Raw genomic sequence first — 20,150 nt, 5'->3', positions numbered from 1 at the left:
CAGACGGGAATATAAGCTGTCCTCACACTGCTGGCGTTTTTATAGTTGGTGCATCCATTCCAGCAGGCGTCGTGAAAATGTTCTTACAGATAGAAAACACAATTTGGTGTTAAATATTCTTGGTGTCTATGAATATTTTATGTCCTCTCGATATATTTGTTCATTTTGCTCTTTGAGGCGGCAGTAAAACGCTCAACTACAAAAATAACAGGGTATTTATGGAAGTGAGTGGTAAGCTAATAAGAGAGTGCGAGCATTGCTGCGCCTGTTCTCTCCGTGTATTTATTGGAGAGATTCTCAGGATTATTTCCTTCCCTAAATCCGCTTATTAAATTTACAGTCGTAGTTTAAATTGTATAAATACAGTAATAACAATAAAAAAAGGAACACAATGAAAAAGAATGAGTTCAATGGGATGTGGGCTGTGCAGGATGTGATCTGCGGGGCTGCTGCTTTTATTAGACCACGGTCATTATATGAACAATTAATGGAGGGGTCAAACGGCTTCTGGAGACTGGGATTATGTAGGATAAGGCCATATAAATGTATCTATCTATCTATCTATCTATCTATCCATCCTGCTATCTATGCAGTATCTATCTATCTATCTATCTTTCTCTCTAGCTATGCAGTATCTATCTATCTATCTATCTATCTCTCTAGCTATGCAGTATCTATCTATCTATCTATGCAGTATCTATCTATCTATCTATCTATCTATTTATGCAGTATCTATCTATCTATCTATCTATCTATCTCTCTAGCTATGCAGTATCTATCTATCTATCTATCTATCTATCTATCTATGCAGTATCTATCTATCTATCTATCTATCTATGCAGTATCTATCTATTTTATCTATCTATCTATCTATCTATCTATCTATCTATCCATCTTTCTATCTATGCAGTATCTATCTATCTATCTATCTATGCAGTATCTATCTATATATCTCTCTAGCTATGCAGTATCTATCTATTTTATCTATCTATCTATCTATCTATCTATCTATCTATCAAAGCAGCACCAATTAAATGTGCACCGTGTCCAAACTACTGTATCTATAATAAAAAAAATAAAAAAATGGTAGCACTCCTATTTAAAAAAAATTGTAAAAGAAAAAGAGATTTATTCAAGGCCATGTACACAATGTTTTAACTCTTGCAGTGAGTTTATTTTCCAACGTGAAATGTGTAAATTAAATTGTAATGAATATTTTTTTTTTTTAACATGAGAGTGCTGCCATTCTATCTATCTATCTATCTATCTATCTATCTATCTATCTATCTATCTATCTATCAATCTATCTATTATCTATCTATCTATTATCTTTCTATCTATCTATCTATCTATTGTCTATCTATCCATTCATCTATCTATTTATGTACCTATTTATACATGCAGTATAGTAAATTTTACTACACATCTGTGACACCCAAGTTTGTTTATGATGTGGTTTGTGGCTTATTCCTATGAGCTTGTTGTTTGTTTGTTTATATACTGCCCCCAAGTGACCAAATGCTGCTAAACCAGCTCTGACTCTGCTCTGGTCAGAAGCATTGTTATCTGCTGGGGCTGTGGAATGCTTGTGTTGCTTAATATTTCATTTTGTACATTTTTAGAACTCGATTGTGTTGTGTTTGAACTTTTAGAATATTGTTACATTTTGGTGTACATTGTAGGAGGGAGGGTTAATGCCTGTAGTGTGACAGTAACATGTTCCCAAAAGTTCAGCACTGTCCGCTAATGAGTGTGTGTGGATGAAATAAATAGAATATTCTTATCTATGCAAAGAAATAATTCCAAGAAACATAAAATTATGTGTTACCAATTTTATTTATTTAAGAATCATGAACAGATATCGAACCCCACACTGGATCTGGATTTTCCATGTAATCTGATAACAGACAATGACACTCGGACATATCAAAATAGAAATATAGACTGCACGCTGCGTGTTGGTTTTTTTTTGCAGCGTGTTTGTGCGTTTTTTGTGTTCATTCCTTCACCAGCAAAATCTATGAGATTTCATTTTTTTTCTGTCCACACGTTGCAGCTTTTTGTTAGCTGCGTCTTTGTGGTGAGCACAAAGATGCAGCATGCCAATTCTTTCTGCGTTTTCGCCAGTGTTTTTGAGCCTTCCAGATTTGACTTAAAAAACGCACTGGGCAAAAACGCTATAACCCCCCCCCCCCAAACAAACACAAAACGTAATACGAGGCAAAAAAATGCATGTCAAGAGAGCATTTTTTTAGGACCAAAAACGTGCTTCTTTGTGCTCACCACAAAGATTCAAGGTGCTGAACAATGTTTTGTCACTCTGTATTTCAAATTAAATTAAACACCCAATCATACTGGTCACATAGTAGCGAAAAACTTTGTGTGTATTGTGCATGTAAAAGCAACAAGAGTAGACTTTACCTGTAGCGTTTGTGCCACGTGCTATCTATCTATCTATCTATCTATATAACTATCTATCTATATCTATTTACGATTGATCCAATCTGTCTATTCCAATCGCAGGCTGATTTGTCAGAAGTTGTAGAACTGGGTTTATCAATGTGGAGGTTCTTACAATGCACAAAGGACAGCAGAAATAGTAAACTGAGCACAATGCATGAAATATTTTCTTGAGCCTTTTCCATAAGTTCGTGGTTGTAATCCGCAAGGGACAAAAATCCGATTTCAATGATTGTTTTAAATGTCTGCACATCTTCATGTTTCGGTTGTTGTAATATCATCTGTGGTAAGAACAAACAAAAATATATAAAAAAATTAAACAAAGAATATTTTAACATACATTAAGTTACAAATTTGAACTTTAATGAATTAGTTATTCACTATGTTTAATGCTTATAGATAACAATAAAAAGTAATGTATCAAGTATTCTACAGTGATGTGTGATATTCTTGTACACCTCTTAGCATAGTTTTTTTTTTATTAATACTAATACAAAAAGAGTTAGGTAGGTTGATGATTGATAGATAAATAGATAATAATGGATATATAGATAGAGGGATAGATAGAGGGATGGATAGATAATAGATACATAAATAGATACATATATAGATACATAGATAGAGGGATGAATAGATAGATAGATAGATAGATAGATAGATAGATAGATAGATAGATAGATAATAGATGGATATATAGATAGAAAGAGGGATAGATAGAGGGATAGATAGATAGATACATAGATAGATACATAGATAGAGGGATGAATAGATAGATAGATAGATACATAGATAGAGGGATGGATAGATAATGGATAGATGGATAGATATTCGCTCCATGGTATATTGGAGTTTTGGAAGGTTTATGGGGTCACATGGCAGGCGATCTTGTCTGCTGAATCCGGGGAAGTCCACATTGTAAAAGTGAACTTCCTTATCCTTTACAATTGTTTATCAGTTTCCCCGGCTGAATACATTGGGTGTTACAAAACGTCAGTGTAAATTTGCTAATATGAGTCTGATTTATAATTTAACTCCTTCCTCTCGTCTTTAATTAAAAAAATAGTCTATCACATTTCTCTAGACTATTTTTCACCATTGGAGCCCAAAGACACTTAAGAAAATTACTTTAGAGAGCAACCGTCTGATTAAATCAATGCATCATATTCCATGCACCATGTTTTCTCTTCCTTATACCCTTGTATTTCAGAAAACACATTGGACATTACTTTGCAGTTTAGATATCCCAAGCTCTATTATCATATTAATGAGCAGGTAGATGTCCCGGACAATAGTCTATAGCTTTAACAAGGTCATAAATAAGTAAATGCAATGAAGGCAGATCGGTTGTAAATTACTCATAGAAATTAAAAAGATGAAAACAAAGAAAGGTGCTTAGTGTTTGTAACCCAGGTATGTGATGTCCAGTAAAATACTATTCAGCATTAATTACAGGAACCTATAATGTTTTTTTTTTTATTTCTTTCTAGTATTTATCGTGCACAGTAAATACCCCAGAACTATATAGTAAATACTTTACTTTATATGAATGTGTGTACGTGTATATATCTGTTTGTGTATGTATGTGTGCTTATGTATGTGTGTATATCTGTGTGTATCTCTGTGAGTTCGTGTGTGTACATATATATCTATATATACATCTGTGGGTATATATCTGTGTGTATGAGCGTATGTGTGTATATCACTGTGTGTGTTTATGTGTATATATCTGTAAGCATTTGTATTTGTGTGTGTTAATGTGTGTATACATGTGTGTGTGTCATTGTGTGTATATGTATAATAGTTTGATACATACTTATATAAATAAATGTACAGGAAGTCAAATGGAAGCTTAATAATGATAGCTAAATAAGATAGACCCACACCATCCAGTGAGTTACACTATATGTGTACATATATAAGGTTTTATATTTATTGGCACATTACATATAACAAATAATCACATGCAGTTGTTAGCTCATTAAAAATGTGACCAAATACATTGAGTTTAAAGTGTTGAAACCTTCAAGGAACTTGGGTCCCCGAAGTTATAAGTCCCCTTAAAGTCACTGCCGCTGTTTCCTTTCTTTAATTGGAAAGGATATAGAAAACACGTGTGCAGAGGCAATTATTTTACATGTAATTTTCCATCAGTTAATCATTCTGATAATTAAAGAACCCATGCTACAAACACAATCATTATTCAGTATTATGCTGGTGGTGAGGGGAAAAAAAAGTGACAAAAGAAAGACTATATATATATATATATATATATATATATATATATATATATATATCCTTACCTGCACATCCAGAATATGTGAGCAGTGTGTATATAATCACCTTTAGGGGAGCATTAGGAGATGCAGCCTGCAGCCTCAGGTACAGAGCACTGGGCTGCTCCACACACATCTGTTTCTTGATAATATGCTGACTGTACACAATAAATATATTGAGCGTATTATATACCTCGAAGGCAAAAACATGCAGAACCGGATTGGAAGCAATGCTTAAGTTTATAGCAAAGAAAAAAAAATATAGAAATATGTAACTCAGCACAGTAGCAAAGGCACAGTAGGAGGAGAAACCGAAATTCTCAGCTTTTTCAGGGGCATAAAACTTTTTTTCTTCCAATTTGCTGTGATGAAATAATAAAAATCACGATTTCCCTTTGTTGCTGGAAGTTCCATGTGCTAGTAGCCAGTTTTCTACTCCCCATAAATCGAGCAGAGCTTTAAGCCTTGCCCTTTGCTTATAGATGTAATAAAACACTTAACTTTCTCTTGTGAGAGAAGGAAGCACCATTATTATAGCCCAGAGCTGCTTCATCCAAAGCACCAAGCCCTTTCCCCTACCTAAAATAATCCCTGCACTTTCCTGCAAGTCACAGGGCAAAATGGGACTTCTATTCTGTGTAGAAAGAGAATTATATTTATAAATATCATAAAAGGTAAATGCAGACTGAGAGTCTGGGGGGAGGGGGATAGTCTGGCATTACAGCAAAGACAAATCATACTGGACAATAAATAAAAGATAAGATGATAAGTGTACTGTAGATTAAGACCCAAAATATCAAAAGGTTATATAGCCAAGTGACTCAACCTAAAAACTGATAGAAACATGTCAGCAAGATGCAACAACACAACAATCACAATAAACAATAACAGTATAAACACCACTACTATCTATCTATCTATCTATCTATCTATCTATCTATCTATTTATCTATTTATCTATCTATCATCCATCCATACAAGTGTGTGTGAGTGTATGTATATATATATATATATATATATATATATATATATATATATATATACACACACACAAATATATACATATTTATACACACAAACACACTCATGCATAAACAAACACACACACACACACACACACACACACACACTATCAATTGTATACACCTATTGTGGCATTCTTATATATTCGCTACCATTCTCTTACTTAAACATCTGCTATAGGTGAAGCCTGTTCCTGTTCCCCAGCTGCTTCTTTCTTTCCTGCTTTGTCCTAACACTAATACAAATTTTTACCAAAACATGTAGCAGTAATATATATAAAAGTATAAAGCTGTGCCCCATCACACCTCATGCATATTTGATAGATCCCCACCCTTATAAATAAGCAGATCCATTACAAACCTTGTTTGTTGCATAGGGGAATCTATAGATCCCACACTCTGTTGTATCATCTCAGCCTCAAATGGTCCTTTATTTGGCTAAAACTTTATTTTGTGTAGTTGCTGCACTCGGGGGACTGCTGGTGTTATACCAGGGCAATAAACGACCCCTGAATACGTCTGTTCCCATCTTTATGGCTTTACAGCCACCATTTCGCTTTGTTGGTCACAGGAAAAAGATCGTAAAATCCTTCAGCATCCGGGTTTCTCTTCAACCCTGAAAAAATATTGCTTTTTTTGTAACTTTCACAAATAGTGGCCATTAGGAATAGCAGCTTCAGAGCAGTGCTCAAGCAACTGCACCGCAATGTCATTGTCCATGCAGGGCAGCTGTGGGGAATCAGCCCTAGTATTATTATTAAGAAATGGAAAATATATATAGTTATTCCATCTGGATAATGAGATGTAATTTTAATAAACAAGGTGACTTTAGCCTGGTGGAATAATACCCACATTACAGCATTAGCCTACTCTTTAGCTCTTGATTTTTGACGTCTCATTAGACTCTTTCAATTTACTAAACTCGTAGATCCCAATTTAAAAGATTGTAATTATAACCCAGCCAAGCAAAGAATGAAATAGGGATCAAACACAACATATGTGATGGTGGAGAGTGTTATAGGGGGTCTAGCAATGAACGCAATGTCAATGAAAGCAATTAAAACATAGGCGAGATTTACCCTGAATTATTATAATACCAGTCATGGTAAGGTATGCAATAGTGTATATGTGTATCAAATTGAAAAAAATAATAATAATAATACAAAAAAATAATAAAAAAATAAATAAAATAATATTATATAAAATATATAAAAATGTCTATTCACACGTATGTGTGTGTGTGTATTATGGGATCTGTGTATTATGTGTATTGTGGGATGTGTGTAGAAGGTGTATATATTATGGGATGTTTGTGTGTGTGTATATATATATATATATATATATATATATATATATATATATATATATATATATAGTGTCTATGCACACACATATGTATATATGTTAATGTTTATGTGTGTATATGTATATATACACAACACTCACACGTACACGAAGTCCCTATATCAATCTATTTACTTACATACACAACAACAAACACATCCCACTAGATATACACATCTGCACCTACAAAACGTTACACACACTGTATATGTGTGTGTATATATAAATATGTATGTGCATATGCACACATGTATAGAACTATACATATATACAGACACACATACATATATTTATACACATATATAATATATATGTGTGTGTATATATGTATATATATATATACACACACACATATATATATATATATTTATATATATATATATATATATATATATATATATATATATATATATACACACACACATATATAAACATCACACGTAAACCAACACATTTTTCCATGGTGAATATACAGCTGGATGTAAATTCTTCTCTCTTCTTTGCATGTATAATCAGCAGCACGAAATCTCCATGTATATTGCACTGTTCCTCCCATAGGAAGCGCCTGTGTCGTGTCTAAGTCCTAACTGCTTGTGCATACATTAGATTCTATTAAGAACAAAGTGAATTTCTATGTGGATAAAATGCAAATCAGATGCCAGCTCCTGAGAATCTCTCCAAGTCTCAGAGCTCCGCCAGGATTTTTTTTTTCCTTATTCTATTTTATTTTACTCCTCCCAATAACTAATTTGATCTTTGTGATTCCAAGACTTTACTTTGAATGTATATACTTCTAACTGGGGAATCAACACAAGCAAAACCAATTTTTTCCTCTCTTGACATGTCGCCTCCTATTGGCTGCAGGCAGGTCAGCTGACTTTGTCATTTTGTCTGTCCTGGAGTGGAGCCGTCCCTATAACAATCTAGTTCAGACTACAAACTGGAGACAGAAATAAATATTAAAGAAATCTTACAGGCAGGTAAAGGAGAAGATATGAATTCCTATTTCACCAACCCCTCTTTATCCTGCCATTTAGCCAGTGGCCAAGAAGTCCTCCCCAATGTGGCCCTTAATTCCACCGCCTATGACCCTGTCAGGCATTTCTCCACCTATGGAGCAGCCGTGGCTCAGAATAGGATCTACTCTTCTCCGTTTTACACCCCGCAAGATAATGTTGTGTTCAGCTCCAGCCGAGGCCCCTATGAGTATGGATCTAATGCATTTTACCAGGACAAGGACATGCTCACTAGCTGCAGGCAGAACTCTATGGGACACAACACACAGACTTCCATTGCACAGGATTTTAACAGTGACCAAAACAGATCCAGTGTCCAGGAACAGAAAACCAGCATCCAGATCTACCCGTGGATGCAGCGCATGAACTCCCACAGTGGTAAGTTTTACAGCTTGGGCATATAAATTACATAAACTCAACCATCTTTACGATCATCTCCCCAGCAGAACAGGCTCAGCTCCTTTTTTATGGCCTCATAAAAGCCATAAACTAGTTCCTTTCACAGTTGCCGTTATAGGCCTTTTATTTGTTAAGTTGTTGCGAGCAAATATGGCTTGTTATGTGCTTTCTAATTAAAAGACGCTGCAAAGATCTGCAATAAAGTTCAACGAGGTTTGCTTGCCTTGTGGAGGGGCAAGAGTTAATACAGATACCTCTCCTTATATTAAGTGATAGATGGAAGCACTTTTATACACTTTTACTCAGTGCAGGCTCCCAATACTGAAAGGGGCTAATGTGAATCTATGCATGTAGTAGAAATGCATATCTACTATTCAAGTATTAACCGTAGTAATATACAGTTATATGCTGACATTTCAGCCTTATTAACAATTTAAAAGTAAGCTAAGTAATTTAATAAATTTTCTAATTAACATATATGTACATGACAATTTACAAAATTACAGTTAGTACAGTGCAGTGATATATATATATATATATATATATATATATATATATATATACATATATTTATTTATTCATATATAGATATGGCTGGGAGGATGTGAACTAGTTTGAAAGTTTATTTTATTATGTTATATTAAAAGTATAGCTCTATATATCCACTATTAAGGGGTATACAACTGTTTTGTGAGAGTGGACTAAAGGAGCTATCTTTCTTCTATCTATCCATCTATTATCTATATACTTACTATCTATCCATCTATCTATCTATCTATCTATCTATCTATTTAGCTATCTATCTATCTATCTATCTATCTATCTATCCATCCATCTATTAATCTATCTATCTATCTATCTATCTATCTATCTATCTCTATCCATCCATCTATTATCTATCTATTCATCCATCTATGTATCTATCTATCTATCTATCTATCTCCATCCATCCATCCATCTATTATCTATCTATCCATTCATCCATCCATTATCTATCTATCTACCTTTCCATCTATCTACCTTTCCATCTATCTATCTATCTATCTATCTATCTATCTATCTATCTATCTATCTATCCATCCATCTATTATTTATCTATTAGCTATCCATTCATCTATCTATCTATCTGTCTACCTTTCTATCTATCCATTTATTTATCTATCTATTATCTATCTATCTATCTATCTATCATGCCATTAGATATTCTGCATTAGATATATTCCTGGCTGAGTCTAGGTTGCAGGGCTGCTGATGGTACAGTTAGGGGGTGCAGGTATTATTCTGTGAATGATTCTGTGATTGTGGGGTTCTCACTAATGATTCTCAGTATATCTTGTGTCTGATTCCCTAGGGGTGGGCTATGGAACGGATAGAAGACGAGGTCGCCAGATCTACTCCCGTTATCAGACCCTGGAGCTGGAGAAAGAATTCCACTTTAATCGCTATCTGACCAGGCGCAGGAGGATTGAGATCGCTAATGCACTTTGCCTAACAGAGCGTCAGATCAAAATATGGTTCCAAAACAGGAGGATGAAGTGGAAAAAGGAGAGTAACCTGTCCTCTACCCTGACTGGGAGCAACGGGGCATCTGCTGACAGCCTGGCCGGGGGCAAGGAGGAAAAACGAGAGGACACAGAAGACCAACCCAAAGAGTGAATGGGGGGCTCCCACCAGCACCCCCCAATCACCCTCCACCCCCACCCAGCTGGCAGAATTCATATGGATGGGCTGCATTATGGAAACAAATATATAATTATATTAAATATATATCTACACATCTCTTTCTAGAGCCAAAACTGGACTAGCAATCCAATGAAGGAGAAGGACAACTTGCAGTGTGCTAGCTCTGGCCAGCTTGTTATCCACCATTATGGCTTTGAGTCTCTGTGTTATGTTGTTTCTCCAACTTTGACTTAAAAAGACAGTATTTCAAAATGTCCCACATTTCCTTGTACAAGAACCATTGCCTGCAAACACAAGGGAGAACAAGACTTTTTGCCTGTGTGTGTTGTGTGTCGTGTGATGGGATGGACCCAGCACAGATGAAATGTGAAGATCTCCCCAGAATCTGTCCTCCTGCCCCCTCTCTGCCCCTAGGAGCCACGTCCATGTAGCATTTTCCCCATAGCCTGACTGTATTATTTGGATGATCCTCCATATTCCATACTGTGACAGTTCCCGTGTGAACTTTATTTCTCATTGTGTCCGTGGTGTCAGTATTTATATTTATGTCAGCACTGCAATGTTCAGTAGTAGCTCGTAAAATGAAGTTTCATAGCTGTAGAATAATGGTTACATTCTGTGTCTCACTGACTATGTATAAAGATCACGTCCTATGGACAAACTGTTGAGTATTTAATAAAATTGATATTATTTTTACGTGGTTCTCTTTATTTTTATTTCCTGGAATTACACAGCATTTTACTCGTGTGTGCACAACAGAGGCAGACTCCTTTGTAAGAAAAGAAAAAGTAATTCACACCAGTCACAAACCCTCTGTATCCTCTGTCACTGCCATTCAGGCGACATAACACAATAAAGCTATATTATTCTGCATTCAGGATAACTTCCTAAACACGTGTACTGTCTGCCCGACTGCAAGAAGCCAGCAACTCCCCACAAACTAAGAAAACACTGAGCCTTCTATAGTGAGCTGTCCTATATTATCCAAAGCATAAATACACTTCTTTTTATAAAATCTATAAACCAGAGCATAAAGAAAAAACAAAAATACAATACAATCTGAAATATACTCCTCCAATCCAACACTGGAAAACAGAATTATATTTATAATGCATAAATGATAATCAGGCACAAAAGAATACTACATACACTCTCTAACCCTGTTTTACATATAAAAAAACCCTGCATTATTATTGTCTGGATTAAGACTTAAGCATAATATTGATTTTAAATGCTAATTAGCTATTATTTAATAGGGACAGCTACAGACAAAAGGTGGCTGAGATTATTCATTGATCCTTTGGAAACAACGTGAAATAAAAATATGTAGATGTGAATAAGAATCTATAACATACCGAAAAATTACTAGAAGAAAGCTGAGGATTGCTGAACTCTCCCCTGCTATAATTAATTTGGGTTCTGCGACCATCAACCATAAGGGTAATTGTGTTACAATTGCGCTGAACTTTTCACCTTAAGGGAACAGTGAATAAACTGTTCATATATATATATATATATATATATATATATATATATATATATATATATATATATATATATATAAAAATAAATATATATAATATGTAATATATAATATGCCCCAGCTCCATTCACTAATAAGAAGCTTCAGTAAATGTTATATATATATATATATATATATATATATATATATATTTATATATATATATATATATATATATATATATATATATATATATATATATAAATAAAATACAATTTACTGAAGCTTCTTATTAGTGAATGGATCTGGGGCATATTCTACCCAAGGCCACTGGTATTTTTTGCAATTTGCAGTTCTGATCTTCCATGCACAACCAGAAGGCAGAGACCAAAACTTTCCCTTCAGTGATCTAAGCCCCAAACATTTATTGCACACGTATGTTTGGGAGATGCTTTCTTAGATAAGGATTTGCATTTCAAGGTGCAGAGCAGAAAACAGACTGAACAAAGCCTTCCACATGGCTGCCATCTATATACACACACGTCTTGTCTTATCTGATGGGGGTTATTTCTGTAAATAAATTCCACAGGAATTTGTGGATATATGGAAATATTATATTCCGCTTCCAATCCTATAAAATATTGAGTCCCTTAAAGTAAAAAAAAAAAAAGCTCCTATAAGGGCAGACTGCTGGCTGCTTGGTCTTTCCCATTTTACAAAGAAGAAATTAAATAATATAATAGGTGTAATAAATTAATGGTAATTAATTAATTAAATATATAATCTGTGCTGATATAAGCCACATTCACTACTTTAATGGCAATGGTGAGAAAATTAGTATAATATACCATGGTTTTTATTGGGAACCCTGGGGAAAAAACTGCAGCCATTAAATTCCTTCTTCAATTGGTGGTCAACCACTATTGAAATAAATTATTCACGTAGGGATATAGTTATAAAAATGCAAGTTATGCAAGTCAGCCATTGACCCATTGCACCAATGGTGGCTCAGCCATGTTTAGTAGCAGGTGCTGTACCACCCTACTGGCACCAGGTGACGCTGTGGCCTCATTGTCTTCTTTTCCTTCTTGGGGCCTTGAGTTTGTTCTGCCAACATATCAGATACGTTTCACAGGCTTCCATCAATAACCTCCTGGGGTCATCAAGCCAAATTTATGACTGGCCAACAGAGTCACGTGATTCTATTTAAACATCCCATATTTGGGCAGAGCACATAGAATAAAGAAAGAGGATTCCCCAGCTATAAATTCTGCACTTTAGAGAACAAAACCCCTGAACTTCAAAGGGCCACAAATCAAGGCTAATCAAAGGGTGCAAAAATAATAATACTAATAATAATCATCATCAGCTGCAGCTATGAGCTCATACGTAGCCAATTCATTCTATAAGCAAAGTCAAAATGTTCCTGCCTATTCCATGCAAAGTTATGGGAATTATGGATCTGTATCCGAGGTCCCTTCGTCCAGGTATTGCTACAGTGGGTTGGATCTGAGCATTACATTCCCATCTCCTGGTTCTTCAAACTCTCTAAACGGTCTGGACATGCCTTCAAATCCCACCAGTAACTCTGACCGGCCTTCCTGTACTGTCATGGGCTCTGCTGGGCACAGTCTGGGCAGAGGAGAGCAGGGTGCACTAAGCCCTGGGATTTACAATCAAAAAGCCGGGAGCACTTCGCTGGAGGACAGATCTAAAGGGATCGAGAACATCAAAGCAGAGCCGGTACAAACAACCCCACAAGGACAGCAACAGCCCCAGCAGGGGCAGCAACAGCAGCAACAGCAGCAGCAGCAGCCGCCCCAAATATACCCCTGGATGACCAAACTGCATATGAGCCATGGTAAACTTTCACTTCTCGCTTTTGTTTCATAGGGTTTTGCATTGGTTTTTATAGGCCATGCGGGGCAAATAATAAAAAAAACCTGAGGTCGTAAATTTTACGACTTAGGCATCAATTGCTCGTAAAACTGTCCACTAAAAGGCTTACAGGCTATAGACGTTCAAATTTATGACAGCATAATTGGATCATAGGAACAAAACGTGGAGAAAAGACAATAATTTCATTTTTTAGGGGGACAGAATATAAGGATTTTTCTTAGGAAAAAAAAAATATACTTTTCATATACATTTATTTATTAAATATGGCTGTAACCTGTGGCCGCAGTAAATAGTCTAAGTAGTGGGGCTTCATGTTTTAGGGATTGTTTTCCTTTTTTTTTTTAAATTGCATGTTTAACTTTCAAATTCTAAATACAGTAATGAATGTAAATGTGATAAATACTTTACATAATGTATACTGCCTTAATGCAGGGGATGAGTAGCATCATTTGGGATATTTTTTTTTAAACAAGGATCCTTTTAATTCTTCCTATTTTTGTAATGCTGACCCCTATACTACCTTATCCCCTCTAGAAACTGATGGCAAACGTTCCCGGACGAGCTACACTCGCTACCAAACCCTGGAACTTGAGAAAGAATTCCATTTTAACAGATACCTGACACGTCGCAGGCGCATTGAAATCGCCAACAATCTATGTCTAAACGAGAGGCAGATCAAGATCTGGTTCCAAAACCGAAGGATGAAGTGGAAGAAGGATTCTAAAGTCAAAAGCAAAGACTCACTTTAAGAGGGAACCTTGAAGGAGCTTAGATGTTTAATCTTGCTTTTACTACATCTACTTTCAGAAACTTTTAATTTTCTCTTCTTGTATGAGGGGAGGTGGAAGAGATCAAGGGAAGGTAAAATCTTGATGACTGCACCTAAGATCTCCCTAAGACACCCCACTCATGTATAGATAATGTATAGATCTGTATTTTGTCCATTAAGTGTATTATTTTGACCTATTTGAGTCTCAAGGTGGAGTAAAAAAAAATTCTCTAGGCAGCTCGCTCCTTGCTTCGGTTTACACGTCCAGGCTGTATTGTATAGACTTACAATCTGTCCAGGGTCAAGGAAAGTTCTTCAGAAAAAAAAATGCTAATCGGGCTACTGGGCTGAAAGGGCAGGGAAAGTGTGGCTGTATTATATTGTGCTTATTATAATAGGGGGGTTGCTGGCCAGTTAGATGGGGGAATTATCTAAGGGAAAAAGAACCCAAGGCTAAATAAAGTTTCAAGCTGAAACTTTACTATTTGTTATATAGAGTATTGTAGATACACACTAGAATGTGTGTACATCCTAACATTTCGTCCATGCACTTGTATAGTCTCCATTATGTCACCATTATACCAAGTGAACTTGTTCTTTTATGTCCCATTGATAGGTAGCATTTTTGTTATTTTCTATGGGGTCAGAATCGTCCACATCTTCTTCCACTCCCGTACACTATGGTATAATTTGTTATACTGTATTTCTGTGCAGGATCCATTACCATGGAGGGGCATGATGGAGGGGACCATTGGACTTGTTTTTGTGTAATTTATTGTATTTTGTTGTTGTTTTTATGCTTTTGGTTATTTTGATTTTTTTTAGTAATTAATGCTGAAGTGTAAAAAGCCACAATTTGTACGTCATCGTTTTAATATAATCCTTCCTAGTCAGTTCTACTCAATAATGTAACTCATATATTTATTGCTTTCAATTTCATATGTGAGAAATCATGAATCCTATATTTTGTCATATTGAATAAACTGCAAGTAATATAACAGTTGAACTGAATGTCAACTTTATCTTTGCTTTCACATTCATTTCTACATTGGTGAGATATGGTGACTTTTCTTTTTTTGGTCACAGATGTTCAATAAAGGACATCTCATGTGCCTTTAGATATTATGGGGTCTTCACTGACTAAACTTAACATATAGAATAAAATTTACTATGGTTATATTTGGTTGTACTGCATACACACATGCATACATAAGAGTTGATGTAGCAGAACTGAGTCTGTCATCTTTAGACTTGGCATGAGATAGGACTGCAGGTAAAATTAGCAGTTATTATGGTGCAAATATAAAGAAAAGCATACCTGCCAAAGCCATATCTATCTATCTATCTATCTATCTATCTATCTATCTATCTATCTATTATCTATGTATTTATTTATCCATCTATCTACTATCTTTCTATATCTATATGTATGTATATACATTTATATATATGTATGTATGTTTCTATGTATGTATCTGTTTATCATCTATTTATGTATGTATGTATGTATGCACGTATCTATCTGTCTATCTATTTATCCATATATCTACTATCTTTCTAAAGCTATCTATCTATCTATCTATCTATCTATCTATCTATCTATCTATGTATATGTATCTATTTATGTCTGTATGTATCTGTCTATCATCTATGTATGTATGTATGTATATATCTATGCATGTATGTATGTATCTATCCATTATCTATCTATCTATCTATCTATCTATTACTCTATCCATCCATCTATTATCACTCTATCTATCCATCTATCTATGTATCTATCTATCTATCTATCTATCTATGTATCTATCTATGTATCTATCCATCCACGTATTATCACTCTATCTATCTATCTATCTATCTATCTATCTATCTATCTATCTATCTATCTATCTATCTATCCATCTATCTATCTATCTATCTATCTATCCATCTATCAAGCATTTATAGAACTAGTTCTAGAAATACATATACCAAGCTATGTAATATAATTACATGTAGCCCAAAAAAAAATAATATATATATATATATATATATATATATATATATATATTTGGAGGGACTATTAAATAATTGTTTGAAGATAAATTGAATTGGGAAATATATATATATATATATATATGAAAATGACATACCTGGGAATCACCTTTGATCCTGAAATTTCTATTCCAGAGTCCCAAGCCAATGTAATAACCTAAATTGTAAAACTAACCCAAAGAACTGAAGGAATACACCACTCTCACAGTCAAAATTGTTCTCTTGGTGTGTAAATTTCACGTCAAGACTTGAATCCTGAGAAAATGATTCCATTGTGTTATCTGCAATCTGGCCTGAGACCTATTTACAGTAGGGACAAATGCTTGGAATAAGTTAAGGGGATCATAAAACTTTATGGCACTTCCGTTACACGTTGCAGACAAAAGAACAGCTTCCTGACATTGGAGCCTTTGAAGATGAATCCTAGACCTGAAACTTGTTGTTTTATCTTTTTGTTAATCACAGATTGTTGAAAAATCAGAGCTATTTGACGTTTTATGGCCGCTCTGTAATTACCTTGTTCTGTGCCTTGCTGGGTTTTGATGTTGTCAGGTATATTGATCATTTTGTCAATCTGGATTCTCCAAGATTTTCTATGTGCAACTGTCAGGTTCTTCAGTGGTCCCTGTCATGGTGGTGACATCACCTCTAATTTCGATTGACCTCTATTTTTTTTGTCCCCAAATAATACAATACTGTAAAAAGTAAAGTATAGATTTTTTTTCTCCACATACACATTTTTACTATTTGTCTTTTTACTCTAATAAACAACACATTTAACTTACTAGACAAACATATAAAGTATTCATATATAGCTAAATTTGTTTTTAGCACTACTCCAACTTCAGATGATTTTACATAGGACTGCAGGCTAATCTAATGCTTGAAGATCCTATGTAATAAAAATAACAAATATATTACATACATAGATCATCTATTTATTAATTTGTGGTCATTCATACGACTAATATTGCATATTATTGAGTTAGGAAGTTTGACAAAATCCACTGACTGTACAAGATATTACAAATGTAGCTCCATTGCCCCCCCCCCCCCCCACACTTTACACCATATACCTCCCTATAACACAATACTATCTAAATTCAGACTAGCCTATAAAAAGCCCCCATCTCTAATAATAGTGCCCCCCACACATTAACCCTAGCAGCACAGAGATCAGGTCCACTTACAGTGCAAGGAGCTGACATCACCGGACAGCTGCCTCTGAATAATGCAGCCATTACTTCAGACACATTCTGAGTCATCTTGCAGATTATAAAGTAAAAATGTAGGAAAATCCTTGATAGGGAAAAAGGCCACTTACCTTTCCTGTAACAAGTGTGACCTCTATTTTAGTAAGGCTAGGTAGGCACATATTAATACAGATTTTAAGTCCATGACTGCATTAGTTTAAGAGAGAACATTAGGGCAAATACTTCTGGCTACTATGTGAATTTAGTAGTTTAAAAGTTTGGAAAGGTTATTTATGTGGATGGCCATAAGGAAGGACCCTGAATGGTTCTCCTGTAGCACGTGATGTCATTAAAGTAAGTTTTATGGTTTGGGGGAGCTGACAAAGCTACAATGTATTTACATCATATATAATCTTAACTGTCCACCATCGCAGCTGCTGGGTCTCTTTAATGCTGGGACAGTGGGACAAGGCAGTTAGTGTGGATTACGTCGCCTCCTGAAAGTCATCTGCCAAAAGGACCCCAGGCAAATCCAAGACATTCTTGTCCCCCTATTTTTTTAACCATTGAGGAATTTCTAAGGTAAACTATTCATATTTAGAAGAGTCGGTTCATATAGTGAATCTATTATATATATGATTTGTTGTGTGTAGTGATAAAGATTTAGGGTAATGGAGTGGGGTCGTCCAATTTGGTTTTCTACACTAGCATTATACTGTATGAAATATATTTGGAAAGTTCTTCATAGCAGTTGGGGTGGGTGGAAAGGAATAATCCTAATAAATGCTGTATAGAGGAATGGTCACACATATAGGTGCCTGGATGAGACTTGAAGCTGTGGGAAGAGGTAGGTAGCAGAAGTTTGGAGGCTTCAGGAAAGTTTGTGGAGATGTACATGCGCAATATCAAGGCAGGTTTATGGAGATGTCTGAAGATTTAACCCTACCTGGTACACTTCTACCTAACAGGTCCGACAAAGGTGAGGGACCCTAATTGGGACTAATACATGGCTGAAACATTGTACAAAAAAGTCTATTGCGTGTTCCTCCTACTGATATATACAACCAGTGATCTGGCAAACCACTCGTAGCCATGAATATTAGTACTGGAATACTGTCTTATCTAGTCACGGATCCTTACCATATGTTTCAGTTACTCAAACGCTCCTTATCCCCAAAGTCATTAGTAAAGAGTCCTCCAGGTGAGCTCTGACTTGTGTGCTGAGCTCAACAAACGGGTTTTCCTTTTTGAGGCTGCTGTTGTAAATACTTTAGATATTTTCAGCATGGTTTCAGGCCAAATGTACATCAAAGGGTATATTGTACAGACAAAGAGCACCCAGATGTGGTACAGAGAGAATGGGAAAGATAGGGATGAGCAGATATAGACAAACACATTGATAAGTAGCTAGAGATAGATAGATAGATATTAGAAAGAAAGAGAATAAATATATATTAGATAGATAGAAAAAAGGATAGATAGATATATAGATATATAGATAGATAGGTAGATAGATGGATATTAGATAGAAAGCTAGAAATATAGAAAGATAGATTTATAGATATATAGATTGATATTAGATAGAAAGATACATAGATAGATATTAGATATATAGATAGATATAAAGATTAATAGATGGATATATATATATATATATATATATATATATATATATATATATAATAAATTTAGGCTAATGGATAAAAAGAGGTGAATTATACATTTTATAGGAATGAATAGATAAAGAGATTAATTCTAAATAAAGAGAAATATAAAGGTGATAGATATGGTGATACGATAGATTGACAGACAAATAGCTATAAAGACATAAGATATATGATAGACAGATATGAAGACTTATAAGATATTAAAATAGATGTTAGATAGGTAATAGATAGATAGGTAATAGATAGATAATAGATAGATAGATAATAGATAGAACAGATACATAGATAGATAGATAGATAGATAGATAGAAAGAACAGATACATAGATAGATGATAGATAGATAGATAGAACAGATAGATATATAGAACAGATAGATAGATAGAACGAACAGATACATAGATAGATAGAAAAAACAGATACATAGATAGATGATAGGTAGATAGATAGATAGAACAAATAGATAGATAGATAGATAGAACAGATAGATAGATAGATAGATAGATAGATAGATAGAACAGATACACAATGTTAATTATTAAGATTTAGATAGCTGGATAAGGAGATTATAAAAATATTTGAGGTAGGTGAAATATGTGTTGTTAGGTAGATAAATAAATAAATATAAAAATAAAAAAGAAGACTGACATATAGTAAATATTATAGTTTATTGATAGATTTGGGTACAATGATTGATAGCTGACAAAGAAAAGATACAGTGATTTTTGAAGAAACAAATACTTTGAGGAGTTGGACATAGTTATACATTGCCAAAGAAAAAAGGACGACAGATAGATCGTGGATGAGCTTTTTTTTTATCTTTGTAGATAGGACTTTACCCACAGAGAAGTCTGCAGGTATAGGAAAGGGCAGACAATAAACAGTAATTAAACTGAAATGACTTTCTGATTGTATTGTTTGCCTACTT

At 34.7% G+C, this 20,150-nt stretch overlaps 3 protein-coding genes and 1 long non-coding RNA gene across 7 annotated transcripts in view; 3 read left to right on the top strand and 1 right to left on the bottom strand.

The window, feature by feature from the left end:
- The window catches only part of HOXC5 (homeobox C5), an 18,146-nt gene extending 2,885 nt beyond the window's left edge, over window positions 1–15,261 (top strand). The window contains exons 1-2 of one of the 2 annotated variants that reach the window (XM_075337192.1): window positions 12,957–13,520; window positions 14,093–15,261. In XM_075337192.1, the coding sequence (XP_075193307.1) occupies window positions 13,037–13,520; window positions 14,093–14,307 (699 nt within the window). In that variant the 5' untranslated portion in view covers window positions 12,957–13,036 and the 3' untranslated portion in view covers window positions 14,308–15,261. Of the gene's footprint in view, window positions 1–12,956; window positions 13,521–14,092 lie in introns of those variants that run through there. The other variant, XR_012750580.1, reaches the window with a different exon arrangement.
- HOXC4 (homeobox C4) overlaps window positions 1–20,150 on the top strand; it is a 157,808-nt gene that overhangs the window by 40,858 nt on the left and 96,800 nt on the right. The window lies entirely within an intron of this gene.
- Window positions 1,829–18,759, bottom strand: LOC142292090 (uncharacterized). The gene is made up of 3 exons (XR_012750581.1): window positions 18,698–18,759; window positions 16,881–17,059; window positions 1,829–2,741 (listed from the first exon to the last, which is right to left on the bottom strand). It is a non-coding gene; the product is annotated as an uncharacterized LOC142292090 (long non-coding RNA).
- Window positions 7,868–10,876, top strand: HOXC6 (homeobox C6). Of its 2 annotated transcripts, none has more exons than XM_075337190.1 (2): window positions 7,868–8,493; window positions 9,842–10,876. In XM_075337190.1, the coding sequence occupies exons 1-2, from the start codon at window positions 8,094–8,096 to the stop codon at window positions 10,168–10,170; spliced, it is 729 nt and encodes a 242-aa protein (XP_075193305.1). In that variant the 5' UTR covers window positions 7,868–8,093; the 3' UTR covers window positions 10,171–10,876. The 2 variants fall into 2 exon arrangements, with proteins under 2 accessions (XP_075193305.1, XP_075193306.1); XM_075337191.1 differs by having other exon boundaries at window positions 7,871–8,493; window positions 9,866–10,876.

This window comes from Anomaloglossus baeobatrachus, chromosome 2 (assembly GCF_048569485.1).
Source record: "Anomaloglossus baeobatrachus isolate aAnoBae1 chromosome 2, aAnoBae1.hap1, whole genome shotgun sequence".
Taxonomy (NCBI): domain Eukaryota; kingdom Metazoa; phylum Chordata; class Amphibia; order Anura; family Aromobatidae; genus Anomaloglossus; species Anomaloglossus baeobatrachus.
Note: the sequence above shows the minus strand (reverse complement) of the source record. Positions and strands in the feature narration are given on the sequence as shown.

Excerpts from the sequence above, each read along its gene's own strand:
- HOXC6 (XM_075337190.1), top strand. The coding sequence starts at position 8,094 with ATGAATTCCTATTTCACCAACCCCTCTTTATCCTGCCATTTAGCCAGT. Across the intron at positions 8,494-9,841 it reads GCGCATGAACTCCCACAGTG|TATATCTTGTGTCTGATTCC; the intron begins GTAAGTTTTACA and ends AATGATTCTCAG.